The sequence below is a fragment of the Chelonia mydas genome, chromosome 3 (assembly GCF_015237465.2).
Source record: "Chelonia mydas isolate rCheMyd1 chromosome 3, rCheMyd1.pri.v2, whole genome shotgun sequence".
In the NCBI taxonomy this organism is placed as follows: domain Eukaryota; kingdom Metazoa; phylum Chordata; order Testudines; family Cheloniidae; genus Chelonia; species Chelonia mydas.
The window spans coordinates 72891880-72918170 of NC_057851.1; the positions used below are offsets into that span (position 1 = coordinate 72891880).

At 39.2% G+C, this 26291-nt stretch overlaps 1 protein-coding gene and 1 long non-coding RNA gene across 18 annotated transcripts in view; one reads left to right on the plus strand and one right to left on the minus strand.

The window, feature by feature from the left end:
* The window catches only part of USP45 (ubiquitin specific peptidase 45), a 104230-nt gene that overhangs the window by 67781 nt on the left and 10158 nt on the right, over positions 1-26291 (minus strand). For 12 of the 17 annotated variants that reach the window (XR_005224653.2, XM_043542692.1, XM_043542689.1 and 9 more), the window contains 5 exons: positions 19708-19817; positions 18505-18674; positions 15913-16016; positions 13065-13165; positions 1377-1525 (listed from right to left, as the gene is read on the minus strand). Coding sequence is in view for 16 of the 17 variants with exons in the window: in XM_043542692.1 (XP_043398627.1) it covers positions 1377-1525; positions 13065-13165; positions 15913-16016; positions 18505-18674; positions 19708-19807 (624 nt within the window). In the remaining variant the exon portion in view is untranslated. Of the gene's footprint in view, positions 1-1376; positions 1526-13064; positions 13166-15912; positions 16017-18504; positions 18675-19707; positions 19818-20892; positions 20986-21018; positions 21523-22003; positions 22020-26291 lie in introns of those variants that run through there. The other 5 variants (XM_027829388.3, XM_043542685.1, XM_043542686.1 and 2 more) reach the window with 4 other exon arrangements.
* Positions 64-22979, plus strand: LOC122465007. The gene is made up of 4 exons (XR_006289509.1): positions 64-141; positions 636-639; positions 10291-10295; positions 22964-22979. It is a non-coding gene; the product is annotated as an uncharacterized LOC122465007 (long non-coding RNA).

Sequence of the window (26291 nt, forward strand, 5' to 3'; positions counted from 1 at the left end):
TAACATAGAAAAATCAGTCGGGCAGTGTAAAATCCATACCGCTGACCAACATAGCGATGCCAACCTAACCCCCAGTGTAGACACAGCTATGCTGATGGAAGAATGCGTCTGTTGATGTAGCTACTGTTATTCAGAGGAGGTGTTCCTATATTGACGGGAAAACCCTCTTCTATAGGTATAGCACCATAGTTATGCCAATATAGTCTCTGTAGTGTTGACATATGCTTCAGAAGGCACTGAGACTTAGGGGTAACAGCTTTTATGAAACACACAGCATGGTCACATCCCTGAATATATATTATACATAAAAAAATGTGAAAAAGTGATTAATAATTCAACATACCTGACCTTTACTAGAAATATAGTCAGAGAAACAGTGTTGGGTTAATGTGACTATTCTACACATAGATTTTGTACTGGTATAACTATTTCCAATAGAGGTGTACTGTTTTTCAAAATGAATTAGGCCTGGTCTACACATAAACGTTAGATAAACATAGCTATATCAGTGAGGGGTTGGGGGGGGGGGGGGAAACACACCCTTGATCAACATAGCTATGCTGACTTAACCCCCAGTGGAGACACAGCTGTGTCGACAGAAGAACGTGTCTGTCAACATAGCTACCATCGTTCAGGGAGGTAGTGTTCCCACACCGACACAAAAACCCCTTCCACTGATATAGGCAGCATCTACACTATAGGTTATGCCAGCATAGCTATGTCATGATAGCGATGCCAACGTAGTCTCTGTAGTGTAGCCAAACCCTTAGTTATTCCAGTACAACCCTAGCGTGGATGCAATTAAATTGGTATAAAAGCGCTTATGCCAGTATAGCTCTTCCCATTCGGGAAGAAACTATAGCAACTACTGTAAGTACTTTTATACCAGTATACGCGTATTCGTGCTGGGAGGGGAGAGGTTACAGTTAAAGCAATACAATTCTTATGTGTAGACAATGCCTAGGTGCTCAATATCCTCACTCATGAGTAAAACACCCTTTTCACTCCCTCAAGTAGGACAAGTTCAGTGCATTACTCATGGCTACCTAATACGGAACTGCAAAGATCACACACTGAATTGCAACTGAATTGCTACAACCCCCACACAAACATTATGTGTAGCACCTGACATTTTCTTCTGTCTCATTCATTTGTAAAGCATTGCTGACGTAGGGTTTGTTACTGAAGAAAATATTTTGTGGGGGAAGGGGAAGCGAGGAAGGAGGAAAAAAGCTACTAAAATGAAATATCAAAAAAGCAATAATTAAAGTGATAACATACAAAAATCCTTTATAAAATTCACATTTGTAATGATTAAATGAAATATTTCTAAAATGCTAACAACAAGGAAATCTGATGTCATTTTTGCATCTTACCTGCATGACAGCATTAAAAAAACATGTATTTCCTAAATTATTTATTCCCTTAACTGGAACTGACGCGCCATTTGCAGAACTTTTTCCTTTCAATATTTCACTTCCTTCACTATTTTCTTCGTGAAGTCGTATAATTTTTGATGATGAACCTATAAATAGAACTATAGATTAACATTAAGTGACCAAAGATATTTATTATTCAGATATTTTGTATGAAATACTAATTCCCTTTACCTAAAAGTGATACCACTTTGCTTGATTGAACAGTTGGATTTAAAGTTATTAGAGAAAAAACAAGAAAAGGTTGCAAACAAGCTAATTTTATGTAAAAACTAGTTCCAGTACCCAATACAAGATTGTTAAATGTCTGTTATGGAATATTATATTCAATTGCTGAGATGTCTACTTACCAAAATTAATAGCTTAACACTGTACCAATCATGAGCTCTTTAGGGCAGGATGTGTCTTTTTACTATACGAATGCATCATGCCTACCACAATGGGGCCCTACACCCACAAAAAAAAGTACTGATACAGGCCCTACTCCTGAAAACTTTAAACACATGGTTCACTTAAAGCAGAAGTAGTAGTTCCATTGCCTTTAGTGCTTAAGCTAGCATGTGCATTTAAGTGTTTACAGAAACGGGATCTCACTTTTACCCTGTTTTTCTCAGTTCACTCTTTCCACTGATTTATTTATTGCAATATATAATATATAAAATCTTTGCTACTGTGGGTACTTTTGACTTTCTTTAAAATAACAATACAACAAAAACAAAATCAGCAGTAAATCTCCCAGACAAACTCTACCACCAACATAATCCAATGGGTGATGTTTTTCCCATCAAACTTCTATCCACCATAAAAAGACAAAGAAAACAAAAACAAAAAACACCTCACACACCCCCATCAGGCTCCACCCTCTTCTACCATCCACACAAAAAGATGAGTCTTGCAGCTTGCCCTTTTAGTCACTAAGAACAGATTTATGTATATTATACACATACTAGAAGGACCAGGCAGTAGTTATTACTTTGCTTTTAGGTGCTATTGAAGGGAGGTGTGCAAAAGCTCCCACCTGAGTACAGTGAATCTCTCTCAATTACTGTTCTTTGTTCAATTTGGCTTGTATAGTCCATTCAACAGCTGGATACGAACTGTCATCTGTTTTCCCAGGTGACACATTTACTTCTCCTGCCCCTTGTCACTGGCACAGGATCTGTTAAGCTACACTTGGCTGCATAAGATACTGTTATTTGTTTAAAATTTAACAAAAAACAGATTTAATAAACCATAATAGAACATGCTACCAGTAGTTTCCTTGTATTTTCCTATTTGCCTTATTACTTAAATAGACAAGGGGCAGTGAAGTTAGGCAGTCATTAACTTGTAGCCTAGAGGTAATATAAAGACTTGAGATACACTATTTAGCCTAGAATTCTACTAGCAACTTGCATATCGTCATGATTCCTCTACTAAATATGAACATTACTGACATCTACAGTGTTTTAAGTATTGATTAACAATGCATGTCAATGTAAACGAGTTATGGACTTAATGGATGCCAAGCACTGTAATGCTGCACTCTACATCGTGACATATGAATTCATACATTTGTTCTAATGAGTTACACAGTGAAGTCTCATTAAAGTGTTCTTGAGAAATAACTAACAGGCCTATTTACGTTAATGAAATGCTCATACCAAAAGGTTATTTTATGTAGACTCCTAGGTAATTACTTGCTTAGAATATGGAAAAATATAATTAAATTCAGAAAAAAAGTAAATGTGATTTTAAAATATCTATTGCGGCTGACAACAAACCTTTGATGCAATTTGCATGCACCCTTTAAGGATACCAAGGCATAATTATTTTTCAAGTTATGTATGAATTTGTCAAAATGCAGTTAGAGGCGCTTGCCATTTACTTTTTTTTTTTTTTTTTTTTTTTTTAAATGCTCTCAGTGATACAGTCTATGCAGCTTAAAATATTCTGTATTCCACTGGTGTGGAAACTGAAGACAATACAGGGACACAGCAAGAGAGTAAATTCTCTTTGAAAACGTAGACAGAATACTTTTGAACATAGCAAATGACAAACAGCTTGGGAACCCTTCACAATTTAAACAGGCTCCCACAAACTAGGATACATGCAGTAATACCCTTTCATTGACATGCTCACAAGCTGCATGCTACAGTGTCTTGCAACAGCACCATCACATAAAACTCCTAAGGCAAGAAAAGTGTGAGCTTTTGGGGGGGGGAAGGGGGGGAAGAGAAACATCTCCAAATATCTGCCACCTGAAGGTACTGTTCAGCATTGGAAAATAAATAAAAATCACTCCCCTCCCCCCATCACACACACTAAAGCAGTTCTGTATGTGGAGAAAATTGATGGTTAAACAAAAAAAGCCAAGATTGTGTAAATAATTTGTGTATTGGTATACCACAGTTGTTGCATTTATCCATCGGCATTCAAAAACATCTGGGACAGCATCTTAAAGTAAACAATGTTCACAAGGCCATCTGGACAAAACTGCGGGCAAAAATTAAAGCATAAGCATATGGAAAAGCAGATTTTTCTCTTCCCTTCAGCAATACAGGATGACAAATGTCAAACCTAGATCTGTCTACGCTTCACTGTGCTATGCTTTGCAGCACCACCTGGCTCTCCTTGCACAGCCACCAAATATGGACAGCACTGCCACAGCAGACCATATCTGCAGGGCAAACTCAATAAAAGCATTTCACTTCATGGTTAAATGGCAGCTTCACACAAGTAGCAAGGTTCCATTTGCTAAGTCTCACATGTAAATAATTCAAGAGAAAAAAACAAAAACAAGGATGACCATTTTTGTTATTAGACCTGAATGCTCATGTAATTACAAAACACAGTAAACCAGAGTTATAGATCTGACTGTCATGTTAGCAAGATAAAACTTATAAAGATAAAAAAATACAACTAAATAAATAAAAGATGTATACATTTTATTAGTGATTCCTAGGAACCTTCTTTCCTCCAAAGAGATTTTAAATATTACCTTCCCCCCCCCCCCCCGCCATCTTTAATAGATTTTCCCAAATGACGTTTTCTAAGAAGAATAGGTATTTTTGTCTGGAAAAAGTCTAAACAGACATTATTGCTTAACTAGTTCATTTTGTATAGTGACTTGTAAGCACATTTATACATCTACGGGATCTCTAATTCAAAAGGTACAGCATCTATTGATTCCATACTGGAAAGCCCTAAGTTCAGAGATACATGGCAGCCTTAGTCTGGTAAGGCTGAATACGTTTGGTTGGCATGTATAGAGCTGGTCAGCCAGCCTCCAGCCAACTTAATAAGTGACAGTGGTAATAACTGCAATTGCTGATTGTTAACAGTTCTACACACTTAAATTTCAGGGCTGGACTGAAAAATAACCCAAGGCTAAAAGCATGCTAGAGCTTAAACTTTAAAAAAAAATGGACAGTGCTTGTTGTCAAAAACATTTTTATAGACTCTTTTTGATTCAGTGTGGTGCATGTTCAAATATTTCATCATTCCTCTTTTAGGAATGGAATGTGACTTTTCAAGCCAATACAGACACAACAAAGGCTCTATAAAAAAAAGTTACACTCTTCTATCAAAGCAGCTGTATGCTACTACAAGCACATACCAGTAGAGATGCACAGTTTCAAGGATTAAAAGAAAAAAATATATTCCTTCTATCAAACCAGACCAACTCCCAAGAAGCAAAATTATGAAGGAGTTATGATAAAGAGAAGCTGTATGTAAAACTATTCATACTGACTTTCAAACTACAGGAAACAGTATAAAAATTAGTGATGGTGTAAATAGAGATTTTGAACAGAATACGGTAATACATTTACATGGGACTTAAAACACTTCACAAAAATGTATCTTACATAAAAAAAAAATTGCAGTGGGCACCAAGTAGCCACTGTAGCTGGGCCAAAAGGTTTTTTGTTTTTTTTAAACTGACTGGAACTACTAAACACAGCTGCAATACAAATAATAAAAGTTCCAATTCCCAGCTCACCAAATGAGAAATAATGCATTTCCCTGAATGCAAAATAAATGTAAATAGAATAGTTAAAATATATGTTCCTAATTCTGTTATACAATACTTTAGTTTAGAATTAATTATCTTGTGACCCAATACATCCATTCTGTTAGATTTGTATGTGGGGGAGATATTTCAAAAAGTCATAAAACGCATTGTAAACTAATCATCCGCCTCTGTGAGCATAAACTGCTTACAAACAGAGATTTTCTTTTTAAAGACAGGTATCCTAGCAGAGATATCCCCATCTTGCTTCCAGTTCCTTGGCTTTAGTCCCATGATCAATAATAATGTGCATCACACAGTGCAATCCATTTGAACAGAATGAGCTTAATCAGGAGATTGCCTATGGAACTGATTTAGTCTAACAATATTGAACTGTAATGACTGCTACTTAGTCTGGGCAAAATCATCATATATTTGGCTTAATGGGAACACATTTAGCCAATGTCAATTAAACTATATTTAGCCAGGTGCTAAAATATATATGAAATTCTAAATTCAGATCTTTAAAGGCAAAAGTTACTAAGTACAAATTCATATTAAGAAAAAAATTAAGTTAAAATAAAAGTGAAGTAAACTGAATTTTCTTTTTATACAGTATATTATGTGCATCATATAAAGTATTTTCAGACCTTTAAAAAAAACCCAAAAAGGTCTCTTCTCTGAATTGGGACAACAGTCTTTGTGCTATGTTGCTTTGGCACTGGGGGATTTACTTAAGGATGTAGTATGTTAAGAAAAGTGTTTCAGCATTAAAGGTGATTTGCAAATGGGGATAAAAAGTGTTTGTATGGGAAAAAGAAGCAGAATAAAACAAAGGAGGATGCAGAGCGTGAGTTGGGTTTTCTTGTACTTTTTTATTTTTGTTTTACATTAGAAATATCAGGACTCATCTACTCCAGGTCTAAGTCCTGATTTTGCCACCTCTTTGGACTAGGTTCACTATTCCACACCCATTACTGTTGCACTGTTTGTGGGAGTTCCTACAGTCTTAGAACTTGGCCCTGCAAGGGGCTGAGCACTCCTATCAATGAGAGCTATGAGTGTGCAGCACTTTGAAGAAACTGGCTCTTAGGAAGGGTAGGAGAAAAGGTAGAGAGAGTTGTCTAGCTAATTTAGTAGTGCTTACAAATAAAGGGGCTGATCCTGAGATTCCTCCACTTGCAGAACACTCACTGAAGTCAATAGAGGTTGGGAAGGTGAAGGGGTTAAGGACTCAGCCCAAAGTAACTAAAAATACATAATTCATAAAAATTGGAGATTTTAAATTTAGTTTCTCGTTACAATACATTGTAACATTTAACAGGTTTGCAATAAATCTTTTTAGCAAAAACTCCTCAATTCAGATTATGCACTGGGTTAATAATTACCAGTTCAAAGCTTAAAGAACAATGCCAACTCTGACAGGCACAAGAAACTCTAAAGACTTATTGTAGGTTTGTATCAATTTATTTTGATTGTATTTCAAATATGTGCAGTGCATGCTTCGGAAATATTTTTGCTCAAACAGAAATGTATCTGGGGATACAGATGGTATACAAACAAAAACATAAATGACAATCAATTTTTCCTTCAGCTAGGGGATTAAGCATCTTTGTTTATTTTTTCAATGCAACTTTTTAAAAAAATTAAAAATGAGAGTTCCAGGAATATGCACCCTTATTCCAAGGTCAAGCCTTTTCTATTGAGTATATCTCTGGTACTTCAGCTGAAGGCCTTCATGGAAAAAGCAAGGTTAATAGATTTACTTTCTTTTTTAGTAAATTCTCATCATGTTGCATTATGAAATGCTACTAAATCGCCTGGCGCTCCTTTTTTATTTTTAAAAAAAGGAAATAAAAGTAGTTTTCTCAAAATTGTACAATCATGAAAACCTAACCCTTAGAAAAAAGAAACGTTCTCTTCTTAAATGGCTGCTAATTTTATGTTTTAAAAGCCTAATTTTTTCTTTCAGTGCTAACATAATGCCAGAATTAGAGAAAGCAAACTACAAGTTTTATTTCTATGCATCTGCCAGAATATAATAAACTGAAAATTATGTCTGGTTCTTTCACAATTGTGCAGCTATTCAATCACTAATTTTGAGTTTCTACTTTCAAACTATTTGTACTTTTGTTCACTACTAAATAGATGAGGGGGAAAGCCTTGAGAGAGAGAGAGAAAAATCAAAATAATTCTTCAGTGAGGCCAATTATTTTGTTATAGCAGCACTAGGAAAGAACAATTTGTCACTGAGTTGTCATCTCATTTTTTCCCCAAAAGTAATCTGTTTTCTTAATTAACAGCATCTCTCGAGGAAAGGTCTGTATTTGTCAAACTGAATTTCAGGCCAACAACAGAGGAACTTTTTTTTGGAAGCGTATCCTCTCTTATTTTGATAAGGGGCACATTTAGGATTACTTTGCTTGTTAATTTTGTTTCTAAACATAAGGGCTTGTCTATACAGCTTCAGCAAAGCACACTAGGAGGGTGGGATTTGTAAAGTGCTCTGACTGCCTGGTGTATATCCTGCAGGCATTCTCTAAAAGGATACCTGGTTTAGGTACCTTTGAGAGTGTGCCAGCAAGATCTAAACAGGACAATTACCCTGCAACAGGTTAGACAAGTTTACAAATCAGCCCTCTCTAGCATGCTCTGACAGAGCAGTGTAGGCAACCCCTAAATCAGGGGTGGCCAAACTTATTGACCCTCCGAGCCGCATACAATAATCTTCAGAAGTTCGAGAGCTGCAAGACACTCACAACGGGGCCCTTGGGGCAGCGCCTGCCATGGCACGCACCTGATTGAAGCCCCCAGGCCTGCCCTCCCCCCTCACATGGGGTTAAAGCCCCGAGACCTCCCTCCCTGCAGGGCAGAAGCCCCTCTCCCTACCACCCTGCTGCAGGGCAGAAGCCCAAGCTCCCTCCCTCTGTCTGGTAGGCAGAGAATGGGGGAGGGGGGAGTGGTGGGGGCTTCGTGAGCTGCACTTTAACTGTAAAAGAGCTGCATGTGGCTCACGAGCTGCGGTTTGGCCACGCCTGCCCTAAATCAATACAACTGGTTAATCTGGCTCCTTACATTCTGAATTATATGTACTACAAATTAGTTCAGAAAAAGCTACAATTTTTAATTCAGTGTAAAACATGGTCAACTCATAAATATCCACCCACAAATGTGGAGTAGGGATAATTATTTCAGAATACCTATTTTCCCCGATAAAATTTCACACAAATTATCAGTCTTAGAAACTTATTACTCTTCTAGCTATTACAGAAACTGTACTATATCAATTATATCTATGAAAATACAAATCAAGTTCCCAGTTTTCACCTATTGTCAGCTGCTTCAGCAGAGCAGCACAGCTGAACTTAAAACAGCAAAAACCCATTCCACTACTTGGCCTCCCCAGCAAGGGTTGTAATGGCAAAGCCGGAGAACTAATACTAGCTCTTCTCCTCCTCTCTCTTTAAAAACCACCCTGGGACCAATCTGTGACAGATTTAACTTAAACTTTTTAAAAAAAAAAAAAAAAAAAAAAATCAATCTTCAAACATGTATATCTCTGCACTTCTATTAGGGCAAATATACATAACAATTTTCAAGACTGCAAAATAATTTCTTCCCCAGAAAACAATCAGACACTCAAAGAGTAGCATCTCAGCATGGGTCCTATGTAGTACATGTGCATTATGTTCCTGTGAAGTTCACAAGTGTGCCATCCTGACAATACTGCACCTGCCTTCCTGGGAAAACCATCATGGCCTGCTAACCTTTTCTACAAAACAAATTTCTGGGTGGTACTCCCTAGAAAGCAGTCTTGCTTTATTCTTCCATCTTGTGCCCAACATGACCTCTTAACCAAAAAGACTTAAAATAATAAAGACATTGCTGGGTACAGCAAACCATAGGATCAGATGCGAAAACCACACAGCTGCAAGCATTCTTTTGGGAACCCAGCACTGGAGTTCATCTCAATCGCTTAATGTAATTACAAAAGTCAGTCATGTAGTAGTAATGTAATTTGCACATTTCTGCAGCTGAAGTGAAGTTCAATCTTTATGAGAGACTGAGTAAAAGGCAGGGGTCCTGCTGCCACACTATTCCACCACATTAGTACCAAATGACAAGCATTTTGCTTTTGTTTATCCTCCAAGATGCATTAATTAGGAAATCTATATAACCCACCCTCTCTTTCCAGTTTTAAAAGGTTTTATTTTATCTTTATATGGATTCTTGATGATCAAGAACTTGACAAGTATAATAGCCAACATCTAATATTCATGTGCATACTTATTTGTACAGAGACTTGAATATTTGTATGCTATGAAGTGCCATACCAATCAGTTGTCAGAGAACACGCACAGAGATATTAGACTGTACATTATAGATGCCACAATTTCTGCAATGAAAAATAAGTAGCAATTTTCCCCACTTCAGTATGCTTACTCACAGATCAGAAGAAATGGGGGAGTAAGAGGAGAAAATACAACGAAGCACAAGATTTATTTTGAAATATTGAATAGCAGGTTGTTGGTAGCAAGTATTGCAAGCTTGTAGTCAATACTTTTAGATTTATCATTTAAATATCACATTTATTAAGATTTCTCTTAACCTCATTACCGGACCATTACAAAAATCAAAATCTTCTATGCTGTATTAAAAATCAAAAGGGAAAAAAAAAAACCATGTCAACAGAACTATGAAATAAGCATTTAAATGAAATTAAGAATTATGGTGAAAATTACTATTTAACAAGAAATAAAGGCCTCAGATCTATCCACAAAAGACAAGATTCAAAATTCATATATTTAATTCAGACCATTATATTTTATCCCCTTTTCTGTTTGTACACTAATGTGAGTTAAGTTTGGGTCTCAGTCAAGATTTTCAGTATGTCGTCTTTTTTTCCTACCCTCTAAGAACTAATAAGGGCCCAAGTTAAATTATTTTAGTGGAAACACAGTTTTTTTAACTTTGAATTTAATCATCATTTAGTGAAGAACAATCGCTGCGACTAAATTTATCGAACTGGAACAAGACAGTCAACCTTGTTCAGAAGCGTCCACTCTCACACACACACATACCCCCCAGTGGATTTATCAATAGGTCAACAATTCCCAGACTCTTCTGGCAGCTGTACCAATTCACCAAACGAAAACCTCAGTTGTACCAGTCAGAATCCTCTCCTCTTCCTCTGTAGCCTGTGACCTGCTCTCCTTGCTTCTTTAGTGATAAAGATACAACCTTTGAGCTCATTCTTTCTAAGTGTTGAGGGCACTGGCCCTGATCTGAACCACTTAAGCATGGGATTGAGTGCTTTGTTGAATAAGGGTCAGAAAGCTGGTCATTGTACAGGATCCGGTCTTCTGCATTAAGGTTTCTGGTTCTTCAAGCTCCAAATCCTGCAAACACTTAAATGCATTTGGACTTTAAGCATGTGAATAATTGCACTGAAGTCAATGTGACTACTCACATACTCAGAAGTTATGCATAAGTGTTTGTGGGATTAGGTCTAATTTTGCACTCACAATTACATAGACAACTGGGGACTTCGGGGGGGGGGGGCACTTAAGCCCACAGTCCTCTCCCCAGAAAAATTTTAGGGGCTCCGTTGATAAAGGAAACACTGAGTTTGGAACAGAAGCTAGTTTATCTCACTTTATTACTAGTGGGCAAATTTAGTTCTGATACTAAACTACTCATTGAAGCGATAGTCAACTGCTATTATTTTATTGTTTTAACTCTAGCCCCCATCCCCAAATTTTAAAAAAAAAAATGTCTATGGCCCTGCATTAAGCTAGAGGAACTCAAAAATCCAGCAACACATCAGACAGTGCAAAGACGTTATTCAGTGCAGCACCAGTTGCACTGTACATAAGCTAGAATGAATGAGACGGCGGCAGCAGCAACATACTGAGGCTCACCAAAAAAGCTGAGCTTAATACGTCACTGGTTTTAAATTTCATTCTGTATAATTCAATATCTTGTGACATTATTCCTTCATTCAGAAAATACCTTCACAAACATGTTCATCGGAGGAAAATCTTAAAGAGTTTTCTGTCTTTTTGGTATCTCATTTTTAATGCCTGCATTCTCAGACAGTGTTAATAATCTTTGATTTTCCAACTCTTGGATTAAATAAATAGAGCATAGTCAATGTGCTTCTATAATATATATTATATATATATATATATATATATATATATATATATATATTTCATGGTTACATAAGCATTGGGCCCAACATGACCTGACAATGATTAAGATTTAAGATTAAAGCTGGCTGGTCATTTTGGGTGTCCAATTTTCAGAAAGTGATGGGCAAAATCAAGACACCTTAAAAGCATCTCAAATTGGGCACCTAAAATTTGAGGCATCCAAAATCATTATGCACTTCTGAAAATCTTAGCCAGCATCTTTTTTATTTTTTGTAAAAACAAAACAAATTTAAATATTTTCCATTTGATTATTTGAAACAATTACCACAGTATTTAAGTGCTTGCAAATGAAATATCACAGCATTTTACTAGTGCATGAAAACCGGACATTAAAAATGGACTATAAAGGAAAGTGAAATTAAATATTGTATTTTCATTGTCCAAAATGAGAGAAACACATACAGTAAAAACAGCATAATGAAAAGCTACATTTTTAAAATGTAATATGCCGTTAGTTGTAACTATGGATTAGAAAATCTGCTTTTTTTAAATATGACAACTTGAAAGGGTCTTATTGTGAGATGATCACCTGGAAAACAATTTCCATTAAAACTAACAAGAGAGTTATGCACACATGCACTGAGGGGCATATAAAGACCTACCCGTAAAGCTATATAATTCTGATCCTATCCCTAACCAGTGACGCAACTATTCTCTTCTGGGAATGTGCAATCAAAAGTCTTTTCCAAGTCTGTCCCTCCTCCCCCCAGTTACGTCTAAGTAGTGTGAAATCTGCACAGCCCCAGTAAAGTTTTAGGTCTGAAATGCTGCAGCAAGACTTGTGTCAATGCTTGTATCATCCATCTCGATCTTCAAAAGTACATAGATGAGCAGCAAGAATACCTAATTATTTCCAGTATATAGACACAAGAAGAAAGACACATTAGTTGATGCTTTATGAGCCTGATAGTACTAACTTGTGCAAGTAATTTCATAAAGTCAAGTGATTGAAAGCACTATGTCCAGCAATAAGCTTTAAAGAACTGCTGTGCAAACGTCATCAATGAAAGTAAGCAAGCAATTGTGCAGTTTAAAAATGTGACTGATACAAAAACTTAACCAATTAATTTTTTTAAATGCAGTTTGTATATGTTAATGTAAATGAGATAACGAATGCTTTATCATAAAGTACTTGCATTTACCTCTGGGGACCTCAGCAAGGTTTTATTATCTACCATAAACTGATGTAATAAAATACAGATGTTGAAGGTGAAATTCTGGGAGAATTACATTACAGTGCCCAAAATATTATTTCTAGTACCACAATAGAAGACAGTGTTTCTGGAAACAACTGTGATAATAAACATTTGTATCAACACCACCAATCATTTTTCAATTGTATTATTAATACAACCCAAAAGCTGAGATGCCGTTTCTAGAAACAGAGAGATATGTAATTGGTGCATTAAATAAAATTCTTACTTGGTTCAGTCCTAGTAACATGTTTCTGAAGAAAGTCAACTATCTGAGCCAAAACCTTCTTGTTGCAGTGTGTTGACAGCTCTTCATCACATTCATAACACCTAAACAATACACAAAATTTAAACAAAGAGAAATAGATTGGAATTCAGGAGATCCAGGTTCACTTCCCACATCTGACAGACTTCCTGTGTGCTTGGGGAAGTCATTTTGGGCCACATCCACAAATGGACTTGAGCATCTAATTTTCGGCTTTAGGAACCACTGACATCCACAAAACCCCTGTATGGCTGCCGCCAAACCATGTAGGTGTTTAAACTCACCTGGTGCCTAAATTTTCTCTGTAAAAGTACCTTAGGCACCTAAGTTTCTGCCCTTGGGCATGCTCAATGCTGTTTCGCTCTAGGCCAGAGGTGAAAGTAAGCTGGTACGCGCGGGTACACCGTACCGTACCGGCTTCCCCAGGCAGCAATTTAAACGGCCTGGGGCTCCCAGCAGTGACTGGAGCCCCGGGCCCTTTAAATTGCCGCCAGAGCCCCGCTGCCGGAGCCCCCGGGTAGCGGAGGTGACCAGGACCCCTGGGGCTCCGATTTAAAGGGCCCGGGGCTCTGCTGCAGTAGCAGCAGCTGGGAGTCCCTGCCCTTTTAAATCCCTGCCAAAGCCCCACCACCACTACCCCAGGGCTCTGGCAGCAGGGCTCGGGCAGTGATTTAAAGGGCCCGGGGCTCCAGCCGCTGCTACTGCCCTGGGCCCTTTAAATCTCTGCCAGCAGGGCTCCGTCGGCAATTTAAAGGGCCCGGAGCTCTGCTGCGGTAGCGGCGGCTGGAGCCCCAGGCCCTTTAAATGGCCCCCGAGCCCCGGGGCACCCAGCAGACCCTGGTGATTTAAAGGGCCCAAGGCTCCCAGCTGCCACTACCGCAGCCGGAGCCCGAGACCCTTTCAATCTCAATTCAAAGGGCCTGGGGCTCTAAAGGCCCTGCCTCTTCCAGTTGAGGCCCCACCCCTTGCTCAGGACTCCGGAGTACCGGTAAGTCCTTTAACTTACTTTCACCCCTGCTCTAGGCATCCAGACGCCTAAGTTCCACCACTATCCACAAACCAGGAAAAGATAAGCATTCCTCTGCCTATATTGCCTATGTGGAATAGTGGTTGAGGCTTTATCTTCTGAAAATGTAAACAAACTTGTTTCTACATTTTCCTATGTATTGTATTCTGTGTTGTAATTGAAATCAAGGTGCTTTTTTTTTTTTGATTACACATATTTGCACTGTAAAAATGATAAACACGAGAAACAGTATTTTTCAATTCACCTCACAACTACTGCAGTGTAATCTCTTCATCATGAAAGTGCAACTTACAAATGTAAATTTTTATGGTTACATAACTGCACTCAAAAACAAAACAATGTCAAACTTCAGAGCCTACAAGTCCATTCAGTCCTACTTCTTGTTCAGGCAATCGCTAAGACAAACAAGTTTGTTTACATTTTCAGAAGATAATACTGCCTGCCTCATTTACAATGTCATCTGAAAGTGAGAAAAGGCGTTCACATGGCACTCTTGTAGCCAGTGTCACAAGATATTTACATGCTAGATGCGCTAAAGATTCATATATCTCTTCATGCTTCAACCACCATTCCAGGGGACATGCATCCATGCTGATGACAGGTTCTGCTCGATAACAATCCAAAGCAGTACAGACCGACACATGTTCATTTTCATCATCTGAGTCAGATGCCACCAGCAGACGGTTGATTTTCTTTTCTGGTGGTTCAGGTTCTGTAGTTTCTGCATCAAAGTGTTGCTCTTTTATGACTTCTGAAAGCACGCTCCACACCTCGTCCCTCTCAGATTTTGGAAGGCACTTCAGATTCTTCAACCTTGGGTTGAGTGCTGTAGCTATCTTTAGAAATCTTACATTGGGACCTTCTTTGTGTTTTGTCAAATCTGTAGTGAAAGTGTTCTTAAAATGAACATGTGCTGGGTCATCATCCGAGACTGCTATACCATGAAATATATGGCAGAATGTGGATAAAACTGACAGGGAACATACAATTCTTCCCCAGGGAGTTCCTTCACAAATTTAATTAACACATTATTCTTTAAATGAGCATCATGAGCTTGGACGGATGTCCTCTGGAATGGTGGCCGAAGCATGAAGGGGCATATGAATGTTTAGCATATCTGGCATGTAAATACCTTGCAATGCTGGCTATAAAAGTGCCATGAAAATACCTGTACTCACTTTCTGGTGACATTGTAAATAAGAAGAGGGCAGCATTATCTCCTGTAAATGTAAGCAAACTTGTTTGACTTAGCAATTGGCTGAACAAGAAGTGGGACTGAGTGGACTTGTAGGCTCTGAAGTTTTACATTGTGGGGGTTTTTTTGAGTGCAGTTATGTAACAATAAAAATTTACATTTGTAAGTTGCACTTTCATGATAAAGAGATTACAATTACACTGCAGTACTTATATGAGGTGAATTGAAAAATACTATTTCTTGTGTTTATCATTTTTACAGTGCAAATATGTAATCAAAAATAATATGCACCTTGATTTCAATTACAACACAGAATACAATATATATGAAAATGTAGAAAAACATCCAAAATATTAATAAATTTCAATTGGTTTTCTATTGTTTAACAGTGCAATTAAAACTCCAATTAATTTTTTTTTGAGTTATCGCATGAGTTAACTGTGATTAACCAACTGCCCTAGTTAAAAAAAAGAGTCTTTTTAATTGTGTGTGTGTGTATATATATATACACACACACACACAAATATTTTGTGTGTGTGTGTGTATATATATATACACACACACACAAATATTCCTAAACACAATCTTACCATATGATCCATGTGCTGATATTGATTACAATGCAATGAGGTTCTGTGCGAGCAGTTTGGAAATGTTTCAGAGAATGCTGGCCTTCTGAGTTTTGACTACAACCCTGAAAATGAGATCATTAAGAAAAGGTTATACATATTATGTATATTATATTTCAACAAATCACTACAATATTTTACTTTACAACACAGAACTGAAGATCATTTTCTTGAAAAAGAGGTAAAATCATCTACAACTCCAAAAAAGCAGGATTCTTATCAATTCACTTTACTAGTGCTTGCACACAGGAATGGAGTTCGTATGCTAGAAAATTTCCTGCAGGAGAGCATAAACTTTTTCCTAGGAAAACGCTGTTAAAACACTCATGTGAGAAGTGTATATCTATATCTATATCTATATATATATATATATACACACACACACACACACGGAATTTCATGAGTAAGAATATACTTTTTATTTAAAGGGACACTGTCAACTTCAAATCCTGTAATTAAAAAAATAATAATAATTAAAACTAGTTTCAGGCACTATACCACCTCTAAAAGCATTAAACAGTTTTATAATTGTCTTTTCCTATATTTAGAGTGTCTCCCCTGTTGCTGCATGAGAGTTACACAGGAGAAACTGAATACCAAAGTGACAACAGAGAGAACAGTGAAACTGACTACACAACGAGAGCTGCCCAAATGCATAAAAAGAACATAAAAGAGATATAGAGAAAATTATTTTTCTTTAATCTTTAAATTAAAATGATCTTGGGCATTACTTGTAACAATGTAAATCTAGGTAGAAGTGTGATTTTTTAAGAACATACAATATCTGTCAGAGATCCATATGTTGTTCTATGACAGCAACCCCTATACAGCGTATCTGGGCGCGTAGTGTTAAGCCCTGAGCCTCCGCTTTTTACAAGGTGGAGCCCCATGCCTGCTATACTTCAGCAACTATTTCTCACATGGCTTCTGGCAGCTCTACCTCTTTGTCTTGCCCAAATGTCCAGGACTAAGGTCAGGTCCACACTACAGACTTATATCAGTAGGACGACGTCACTCGGGGGTGGGAAAAATCCATACTCCCAAGCGACATTGTTATACTGACCTAACTCCTGATGTAGACAGCGCTAGGTCTGCAGGAGAGCTTCTCCCGTTGACATAGCTACCACCTCTTGTGGAGGTGAATTAACTACGCCGACGGAAGAAACTCTCCGATCAGCATAGGAACATCTTCACTTAAAGCACCACAGCTGCACCGATGTCGTGGTGTTTAATGTAGACCCGCCCTGAACCTCACTGCATTGGGCAGCAGCATTCTTACTGCCATCTCCGAACACCTGAGTTCTTTGTATCCAATTCCAGTCACCGCGTTTTCACATGTCCTGCCCCCTTTGACTGGAGTCGTTACAAGTTTGTGTCCAAAGGTAGCTTTGTTCACACATAGACAGTTCTTGATAGACTATTCATACCAATTTGCCTACATCACTTTCACCTAGTCCCTGCATTGCTTATCCTCTGTGTCAGGAAAGGAATCAACCCCTTCACACCCCATGGGTAACAATACAAAAGTGAGTGGAGAAACTGAGTCATACATACTTTTCAAAAAATAATACAGAAATTTCCCCCATTCTCATTGATTTTGGGGCCAGAAAGGATCATAGTGATCACACTGTCCCACCTCCATGGCTTACATCCAAAACATTCCTATTGTGAGCCCTCCTATCCCCCGCGGATGCGGCAGGACCCAGAGGCTGTGCACTCCCCTGCCCTCCGCAGCTTCAGCTGGAGCTAGGGCCGGAGCCACTGCTGTGAAAGACAGCCCCTGCGCCCCGAGCAACACAAGTTACAGTGACCTAAGCGTTATTCACAGTGGCGCTATGTTGGCGGGAGATGCTCTCCCGTCAGCATAGCATGTCTTCACCAGATGCACTGCAGATACACCAGTGTAGTGCTTCTAAGGTAGACCATAGTCTGCCTGGAAAACAATAAGCAAGGATAAGGCATGAGACAAGCATTTGTTAAATCTAAGTTTTGGGTTAGATCTGGCATCCTTCAGTAAGGACAGTTCCTGGCACTGAAGAGTCAACACAAAGCATATATTTTTAAAAAACATCTAATCTTGATTTTAACATTCTCCACAATGGAGAATCCACCATGACTCTTGGTAAATGGTTCCAATCGTTAATTATTCTCACTGCTAAAAAATATTTCTAGTCTGAAAGTCAAGAGACCAGAGGGAGTTCTGAACTGCTGTTCCGATGTCTAGAAAGAACAGTGGGTGTACCGCAGGTAGGGTGGCATGCACACCTCGTTGTATAGACTTGCATGGAAAGTTTGTATAGCTCAAAGAGAAATCAACACCGTCCCCAAGAGTCAGAGCTTTCCCGAGGGTTTCAAACTCTAGTACAGGCTTATCCCAAAAGCAGGGATCTGTGGTGATAACACTTCCCCTTTGGGCAAAATCCCATTGCTCCTGCCCAGAGTTCCACTGAAGCCAGTGAGACTCCATGCAGAAATAAGAATCTGCACTTGCAACTTCTTTCAGAGGATCAGGGTCTATATTTGTCTGTAAATTTACAGTGCAAGTTTCTTTACCTGAGAGCCACATTTGAGGCACAGCCATATGTCAGAAGGAATTACTGGGTCGCCATCATTTATTCTCCTTTCTTTTAAACATTCTGAACATATTGACCAAACATTCTGAGCTACTGCCCTCTTCACATGATGCACATCCACTGCTTGGCTTACATGTTGGCAGGTTAAACCTATAGAATAAGAGACACTCAGTCATTAGTCACAAAAGCCAGATTCAATCTTCTAAGTGCATGTACAAGGATTCAAGCCTTTTTTTCCCCCTTTCCTTTTTACAAAAAGTGCTGTAATAACACATCACATTCCATTTTATGCTAATCAGGTGGCACTCATTACTATAAAAATATGTTTAATACTTGGGAGGTACAGCGAGCTTGCACACCATGCTTATTCAAGTTACAACTTAAGGGCTTTCAGACACAGCACTTCCTTCCAGAACCTTGGCTCCAGCACAAAAGCTGGATTACAGAGATTACTTTGAAGGTAACTATCAAAACTGACAGATCTAAATTGTAGCCTACCCTCAACTTGTTTAACAAAATTTTGTAATTGTAAAATATATTAGTTGTCTGCTATTTACATAAATTAAACCTTTCAAAGCCACTATCTAGCTATATCTATATAGTTTTTAAAGGCAGGACACATTAGCTCCAAGGACACAATAGTGTCCATTTTCTGATGCATCTGAAGGATTTTATTTCCATTTTTTAAAAGTACTATTTTTCCTACCAAATAGAACACCCAAAAAGCTACAAGCTGGTGACAACCCAACAAATCCAAGATAAACCGAAGGACAAAATTACTAAACATTCATTTTCCTAACTTTTGTCAACACTCTTAACATTACTGAAATCCATTTGTTTGTGTGTGTCAATATAGGTAGTTTGGACCTTTCCTACCCTTAAGGCCTTCCCTGTGTTTTAACTACATCACTGCACTACTGTCCTTACACCTGCCTCTTTAAAATGTTAATATGGCCAAACTATCCTCCTGTTCATTAATTTTTGCACCAATTCCCTGAGTGCAATGTAATGACAATTCATCATGCCATAGATATTTGATTGTAAGCATCTCTGTTGCTGCATTCAACCAACACACAGTTCACGGTTCCCACATGTGTTTTCTGCTTTGTTGACTAATGAAAACCATATGGACACTGTTTTCCCTCCTTCACTCTGATTGCCAAATGTCACATAATTTATTTACCTGCAATGTCATCTGAAGAGTCTTCATCCTGATGCCTCTTAGGCCTTTTGTTTCTCTTGTTTTTTTCAGGGTTAGCCCTCGATGGATCTTTTACCCGCATCTGTTACTTACTGGGAAAGGAAGGGAAAAAACACACATTACTTCACCTCCTATATATTTCATCAAATCTAAGGATTTATATTCTCAAAGCATACTCAGAAAAACCAGAGTCCACAAAATACATAATTTTATATAATAGATAAGCTTTCATCCAACTTCAGTTATTTTGTAGTGAGAAATACACACCGAGCAGTGTTGTTCGATAAGCTACTGCAACATGTAGAAACAAGGTAGCTGATTTCACAAATTGGAAATATGTTGTACTATGTAGCCACAGAATTAGCTGGTAGTGTTACATATTGTTAGTTATAAAAAGACAAGATGCTATAGTGCCTCCATTAGAGTTTACCACAGCCGTTTTGTTAAAATGAGAAATATCTCCTTTTTCAAACACCAAATTGTCCATTTTGCACTTTTTATAAAAACGGTACAATATTTATAGTCCATCTATTCCTTATCTTAAAATCAGAAGATGACTAAATGTATTTGATATAGACATTTATCACATAAATAGCCTGTTTTCACAGGTTGCCCTTTTAATATTGGTTACATTTTTTATCAGACAGGATAAACTTCCCATGAAGCACAATGATGGCAGGCGTTAACTAAGAACGTAAGAACAGCTATAATCCGTCAGACCAATGGCCCATCTAGCCCAGTATCCTGTCTCTGACACAGCCATTGCCAGATGCTTCAGAAGGAATGAACAAAACAGAGCAATTCTGAGTGATCCACCCTTTGCCATCCAGTCCCAGCTTCTGACAGCTGGAGGTTGCATCACTGACCATCCTGGCTAATAGCCATGGATGGATCTATCCTCCATGAACTTATCTAATTCTTTTTTTAATCCAATTATACTTTTGGCCATCACAACATCCCATGGCAATTAATTCTACAGGTTGACTCAGAATTCCTCAAGCCATAAATTCTATTTAGAAAAAGATGACTTACTGTGGCACCGTATAGTATTTACTCATATCACCACAGTAATAATTTGTTAATATGGGAGCAAGTTAAACTGTACCAAATACAGGTGTACAAACCTAAAAGGCTGTTTAAAACATATTTAAGTCTTGGCATACATACAGATATTTTCCCTTCTCTTTTTCATTACACCAGTATTTCTCAAACTTTCAAGACCTGAGCCCCTTTTAGGAAAATGAAACCAGTCACGGGCCCCTGTAGACAGAAAAGGCATTGTTAAAAACCTACCCATCTTAATTTAGACATCTTTAAGTCAAACTCAGGTAGTCCTTTATACCCTATTTTGAGAAACACTGGTGTCCATCTTCATAATAGGATACTTCCTTTGGTAAGCTGTGAAATAGTTAACAATGTTCATATTTGAAGATATCCTCAAAGACATCCACGTTAATACTCATTGAAATTTGTGGGGCACTTCACATCTCAGAGCTATTGGTTCAGGCTCTCTGCATACCCAAGCAAACATCTCTGCATCAGTCACACTCACTTCATGCTTTGGTGACTTTCCTCAGAACCATAGCAAGTAGAGATTTACTTTAAAAAAAAAAAAAAAAAAAAAGGCCGAGACTCTGAAGAATAACTCAGGCCTGGTCTGCACTACGAAGTTATATCAACCTCAAGCCTAGTCTACACCTAAAGTTTAGATTGTAGCTAGCTACATCACTCAGGACTGTGAAATATGTCAACAGTTAGATTGACCCAACACCCCTGCAGACGCAGCTAGGTCGACAGATGAATTCTAACCTCTAAGGGGGTGGATTTACTACAGTGATGTGAAAGCCACTTCTGTTGCTATAATAAGTGTCTATACTAGACTAGCATAGCTGCAACATAGCTGTGCCACTGTAGCACATGTACTGTAGACGTACCCTAAGTCAACCTGTTTCAACCTACCTGTGCATGTGTCTACGCCCAAATTTGTCTCGTGCTGATGTAAGCACCCCATTACAGTGATGCATTAAGACCAATTCCCCAGCAACACAGAGGCATGGTCAACTTACTTTTGCAAGAGAGTAGACACTGCATTACCTGTGTCAACCCTAACAGTCATCCAGCTGTTGTCCCACAATACCCCTGTTTTGCACTAGTAGTTGCTCTAATCGCAATTTTGAACTCCACCTCCCAGGAGGTCAAAGACACTGGATACTTGTCCCCCTTCCCCAGCTCTAACACCTGCACTGTATTTTTGAAATGCCCTTTTCTGACTGCCCACCTTGGTGAGAGCACCTATTAGTCCAACTTTGTGAGCATCCAACCATACTGGATCCACGCACACAGATAGCTACTAGACATGCTCCTCTGTGGAGCAGGAAAGAAGTCCTGGGACTCCTTGGCCTGTGGGGAGAAGAGATTATGCAAATCCAGCTAAGCAACAGCCAAAGAAATACAGACATCTGTGTACAGATTGCACAGGGGATACTAAACCTGGAGCATGACAGGGATTAGCACCAGTGCCTCATAAAAACAGAGGAATATCAGCAAGCATATCAGAAGGCGAGGGATGCCAACACCAAATCTGGGGCTGTCCTGCAGACCTGTTGCTTCTACAATGAACTGTATGCCATATTTGGCATAGACCCCAGCAGTATCCAACATACAACTGTGGATATGTTGCAAGAGTCTAACACGGAGACCACCTCAGTGTACGAGGAGGAGGAGCAGAAGGGAGAAGCAAACCATATGATAAGCCAGGAGTATTCTGAAATTCCGCTACAGTCAATCCAGTCCCTCCTGGGAAGCGCACATGAGCCCGGTGATAAACAGTAAGGGAGCTCAGGTAAGTGTATATATCCTTTATTCGTCTTATTAGCATTTTTTATCTTTTCGTTGCTCAAAACTTCTTCCCTCCCACCCACTCCTCCTTCCTTAGTCCCCATTTAAGAATGGTGCTCATCCTATCCCCATGTTTGAAGAAGAAGGGCATTGATTTTTGATTGTTCACTTTACTTGTAAAATGTTGAAAAGATAAAATTAAAAAATTAGTATGGCAGTCTGAATTATACAGTCCTTGGCCTGGTCTACACTTAAAAATTAGATTGACCTAACTATGTCACTCAGGGCTGATCATTGCAGTTAGTTCGACCTCCTGCCCAACACAGACTTGGCTGTGTCAACGGAAGAATTCTTCCATCGACCTAGCTACTGGTCTCTGAAAGGTGGATCAACTACATAGACAGAAAAACCCCTTCCATCTATGTAGGAAGCATCTACACTACAATGCTCCAGCACACAGCTGCATCACCAGAACTGTGCTGCTGGAGAGCAGACATGCTCTACAGCAAGTCAGCACCATATGCTCTGATAGAGGTAGAGCCAACATCCACATTTCCATTATTTGGTTTGTTCGGCTAGGCAGGGAAGACCGCAATTCACCCCATGTGGGGCACTTTGTTTAACTGAACAAGGATGTCCCTTTTATCCTCACGAGCAGTCTCAATGAAAATTTTATGGAGATACTCTGCAATATTTTCCTGAATATTTCTGGGTATGGTGGCTTGTTTCTTCCCCCACGTCACACTGCAATGAGTTCTCATGGCATCATAACAGTAAACAGACTAGCAGTAAATGGGTCCAACCAAGCAGCTTCAGAATGTCAGTAGCAGCTAGATTCTCTGTGCCTTTGTCACACTCAGGAGAGGCATCAGCCAAAATCATCACTACCTAAGAAAATATTGGCAATATTTTACCACGCTTCCCCTATACTCATAGCTATGGATATCCAGTGTCTAAACCGTCCACGCAGTAAAACTACCTCCCTCTCCATTAGGGCTTGCTCACTACAGCTTGAGCTGCACAGCAGTTCTGTAATGAGGCACTCCAAAGCTAAAGTGACACCTGGCATTTCTTATTAAATGTATTTGTGGGAATAACGTAAGGGAGTTTTGAGACTTATCTTTCCCTTTCTGTTGCAATTGTAAATCTAATGCTGTATCTGTCTGTTTTAATCAGCAGCCTCTGATGTGGTGATCTTGAGAGGTGCCCTCTTCAAGCCAGCTGACTGTCTGACCCTACTCAGATTAAGAAAGAAGTGGATACAGGAGGATACAGTCTGTAAGATCCTCCATTCACCCACAGCTGCTGACTGTGAATGAAGGGCTTGGAGAGACCACATATCCAAGACCAAGAAGAATGGAGAGAGGATCTGATGCAGAAGAAGAAAAGGGACCGAGAGGTGCATTGGGAAATCCATCAGGTCAGAAAGGGTTTACTCAGGCAACAAACTGGGCATGTGGCTCGATAACGCTGTGCAACACCTGAAAGACCCGAGACATAGCAGCCCTTCCAACTCATTAAAAATTCTATTGTCACAGCTCCTTATGTGTGTCACAGCCACCCCCTCCCCCCCCACCTCCCCCCAATATAACAGGTGGCAGCATAGTATGCACCTCTTACCTCTACCCCTTCACATCAGGAGAAAGCAAAAAGAACCATAACTGCACCTACACTGGCCTGAGAAAACTACAGGAAAAGCCACAAAATACTACATGCTTTGTAATATGACTGAAACTCTGTAATATGTCTTAATACATAAATATATGCATTTAAAAACCCATGTAAAGTATGGGTCACCCTCTTACAGTGTAGCTAGAATGTTTTTACCTTGGATATTTGCACTTTAGCTTTGGTTCCTGTTTCTGTGGACACACAGTTCTATTTTTGGATACTCCGACTATATTTATTACTTACACCAAGTACAATTGTCACATTACACAATTCACAGAGGAGTCAATAATTCACCCACATTTAAGTTCTGTACACACGAAGGCAAACTATTTCATAAAACCATCACACAACACTACTGTGATTGAGTTAACTGCTCTTTTTAAGGCCTCCCTCAGCTGTATAGCTCCACACCTGGCTCCTCCCTTACATCTAGCCCTTACATCTGCTGTTCAAATTCACCAGACAGCCAGTCCACTTCACTCCTCCACCCTGCTCGTAGCCTTTCCCCCTATGCCTCACAGATATTATGCAGTACACAACATGCAGCTCCAATGATGGGGATGTTTGCCTCATTGAGATCCCATCTAGTGGGCAAACCATGCCAGCATCCCGTCAGTCTACTAAAAATAAGTTCAACAATCATTCTACACCTGCTGAACTGGTAGCTGAATCTTTCTTTGGCACTTCCAAGGTGGCCATTGTATGGCTTCATGAGCCGGGGACTAAAGAGAAGGCTGGATCTCCCAGAATCACTACTGGCACTTCAACATCACTAATGTGAAGAATGTCCCCACTTTGAGATTTTGGAAAAGTCCTATGTTCTTAAAAGATGAGAGCATTATGCTCCTTCCCTGACAAGCCTACAAGGATATCAGTGAAATGTCCGCAGTGATCCACCAGTATTTGCATAACTATGGAAAAGTATCACTTTTTTTTTATGCGCTCAGTTGCGAGATGGGCTGGTGCCGTCTATCACCCCCACTAGAGTTTAGGAATCTCACTGCTGCAAAGCCATCCACTATTTCCTGAACACTGTCAAGAGTCACAGTCCTGTGCAGCACTTAATGACAACGGCCCCTGCTGTGGATTTTCCCAACTCCAAACTGATTGCCCACTGACTGATAGCAACCCGGTGTTGCAAGTTTCCAGAGCATGATTGCCACTCACTTCTCCACTGTCAATGCAACTCTCAATCTGGTATCCCTGCATTGGAAGTCTGGGACAAGTTTGGCACATGGACCCAGAAATGTCTTCTTTTGCATCTGGAAGTTTTACAGCCACTGCTCGTTACCTAAACTTGCACTAGGATACCAACCCAACAGTCAGTGCTCACTTCTCAGGCCCAGTGGCGGGGATTCACCATGTGGAGATGCACCATGAATCCAGCAGCAACCTGGAATTTTTATTCACTGTGTCCATCAGCATCCAATCGTGGTGGTTGAACATCTCCTCTTCTTCCTACTCACAATCCCAGTAGCAGTAGTACTCTAAGGGCTTGTCTACACTTACAATGCTACACTGGTGCTTCAGAATAGACACTACCTATGCTGACAGGAAAGATCCACCTCCCCAAGAGGCAGTAGCTAGGTTGATGGAAGAATTCTTCCAATGACCTAATGCTGTCTACTCGGGGACTTAGGTCAATTTATCCAAACCCAATCTGGAGCAGCATAGTTTTTTCACACCCCTGAGTGATGCAGTTATGGTGACTTGATTTTCTAATGTAGACTAGGCCTCAGTACTACAAATACAAGAAAATTCTGTGTCTTGTATTAGCAATAGTCGTTAGAACTGCAATGAGCTCTGCCGGCTCCATGCTTCTGCCCAAGAGATGGTAAAGACTGAAAAGCAGAGTACAGGACTGTGGGAATTTTAAAAACAGCGTGAAAATTATGGAATGGAACAAGCATTATGGGTAGGGCCCTGTGTAAATCATGATTTCACAGAGGGCATGGAAATCACGAAAATGCCCTCAACGGTGACCTTTTAAATATTACTTTAGCTATGGTGTTCTTTCAAAAATTACCATAATTTACAGTGCTGTGTGCATGTGGAAG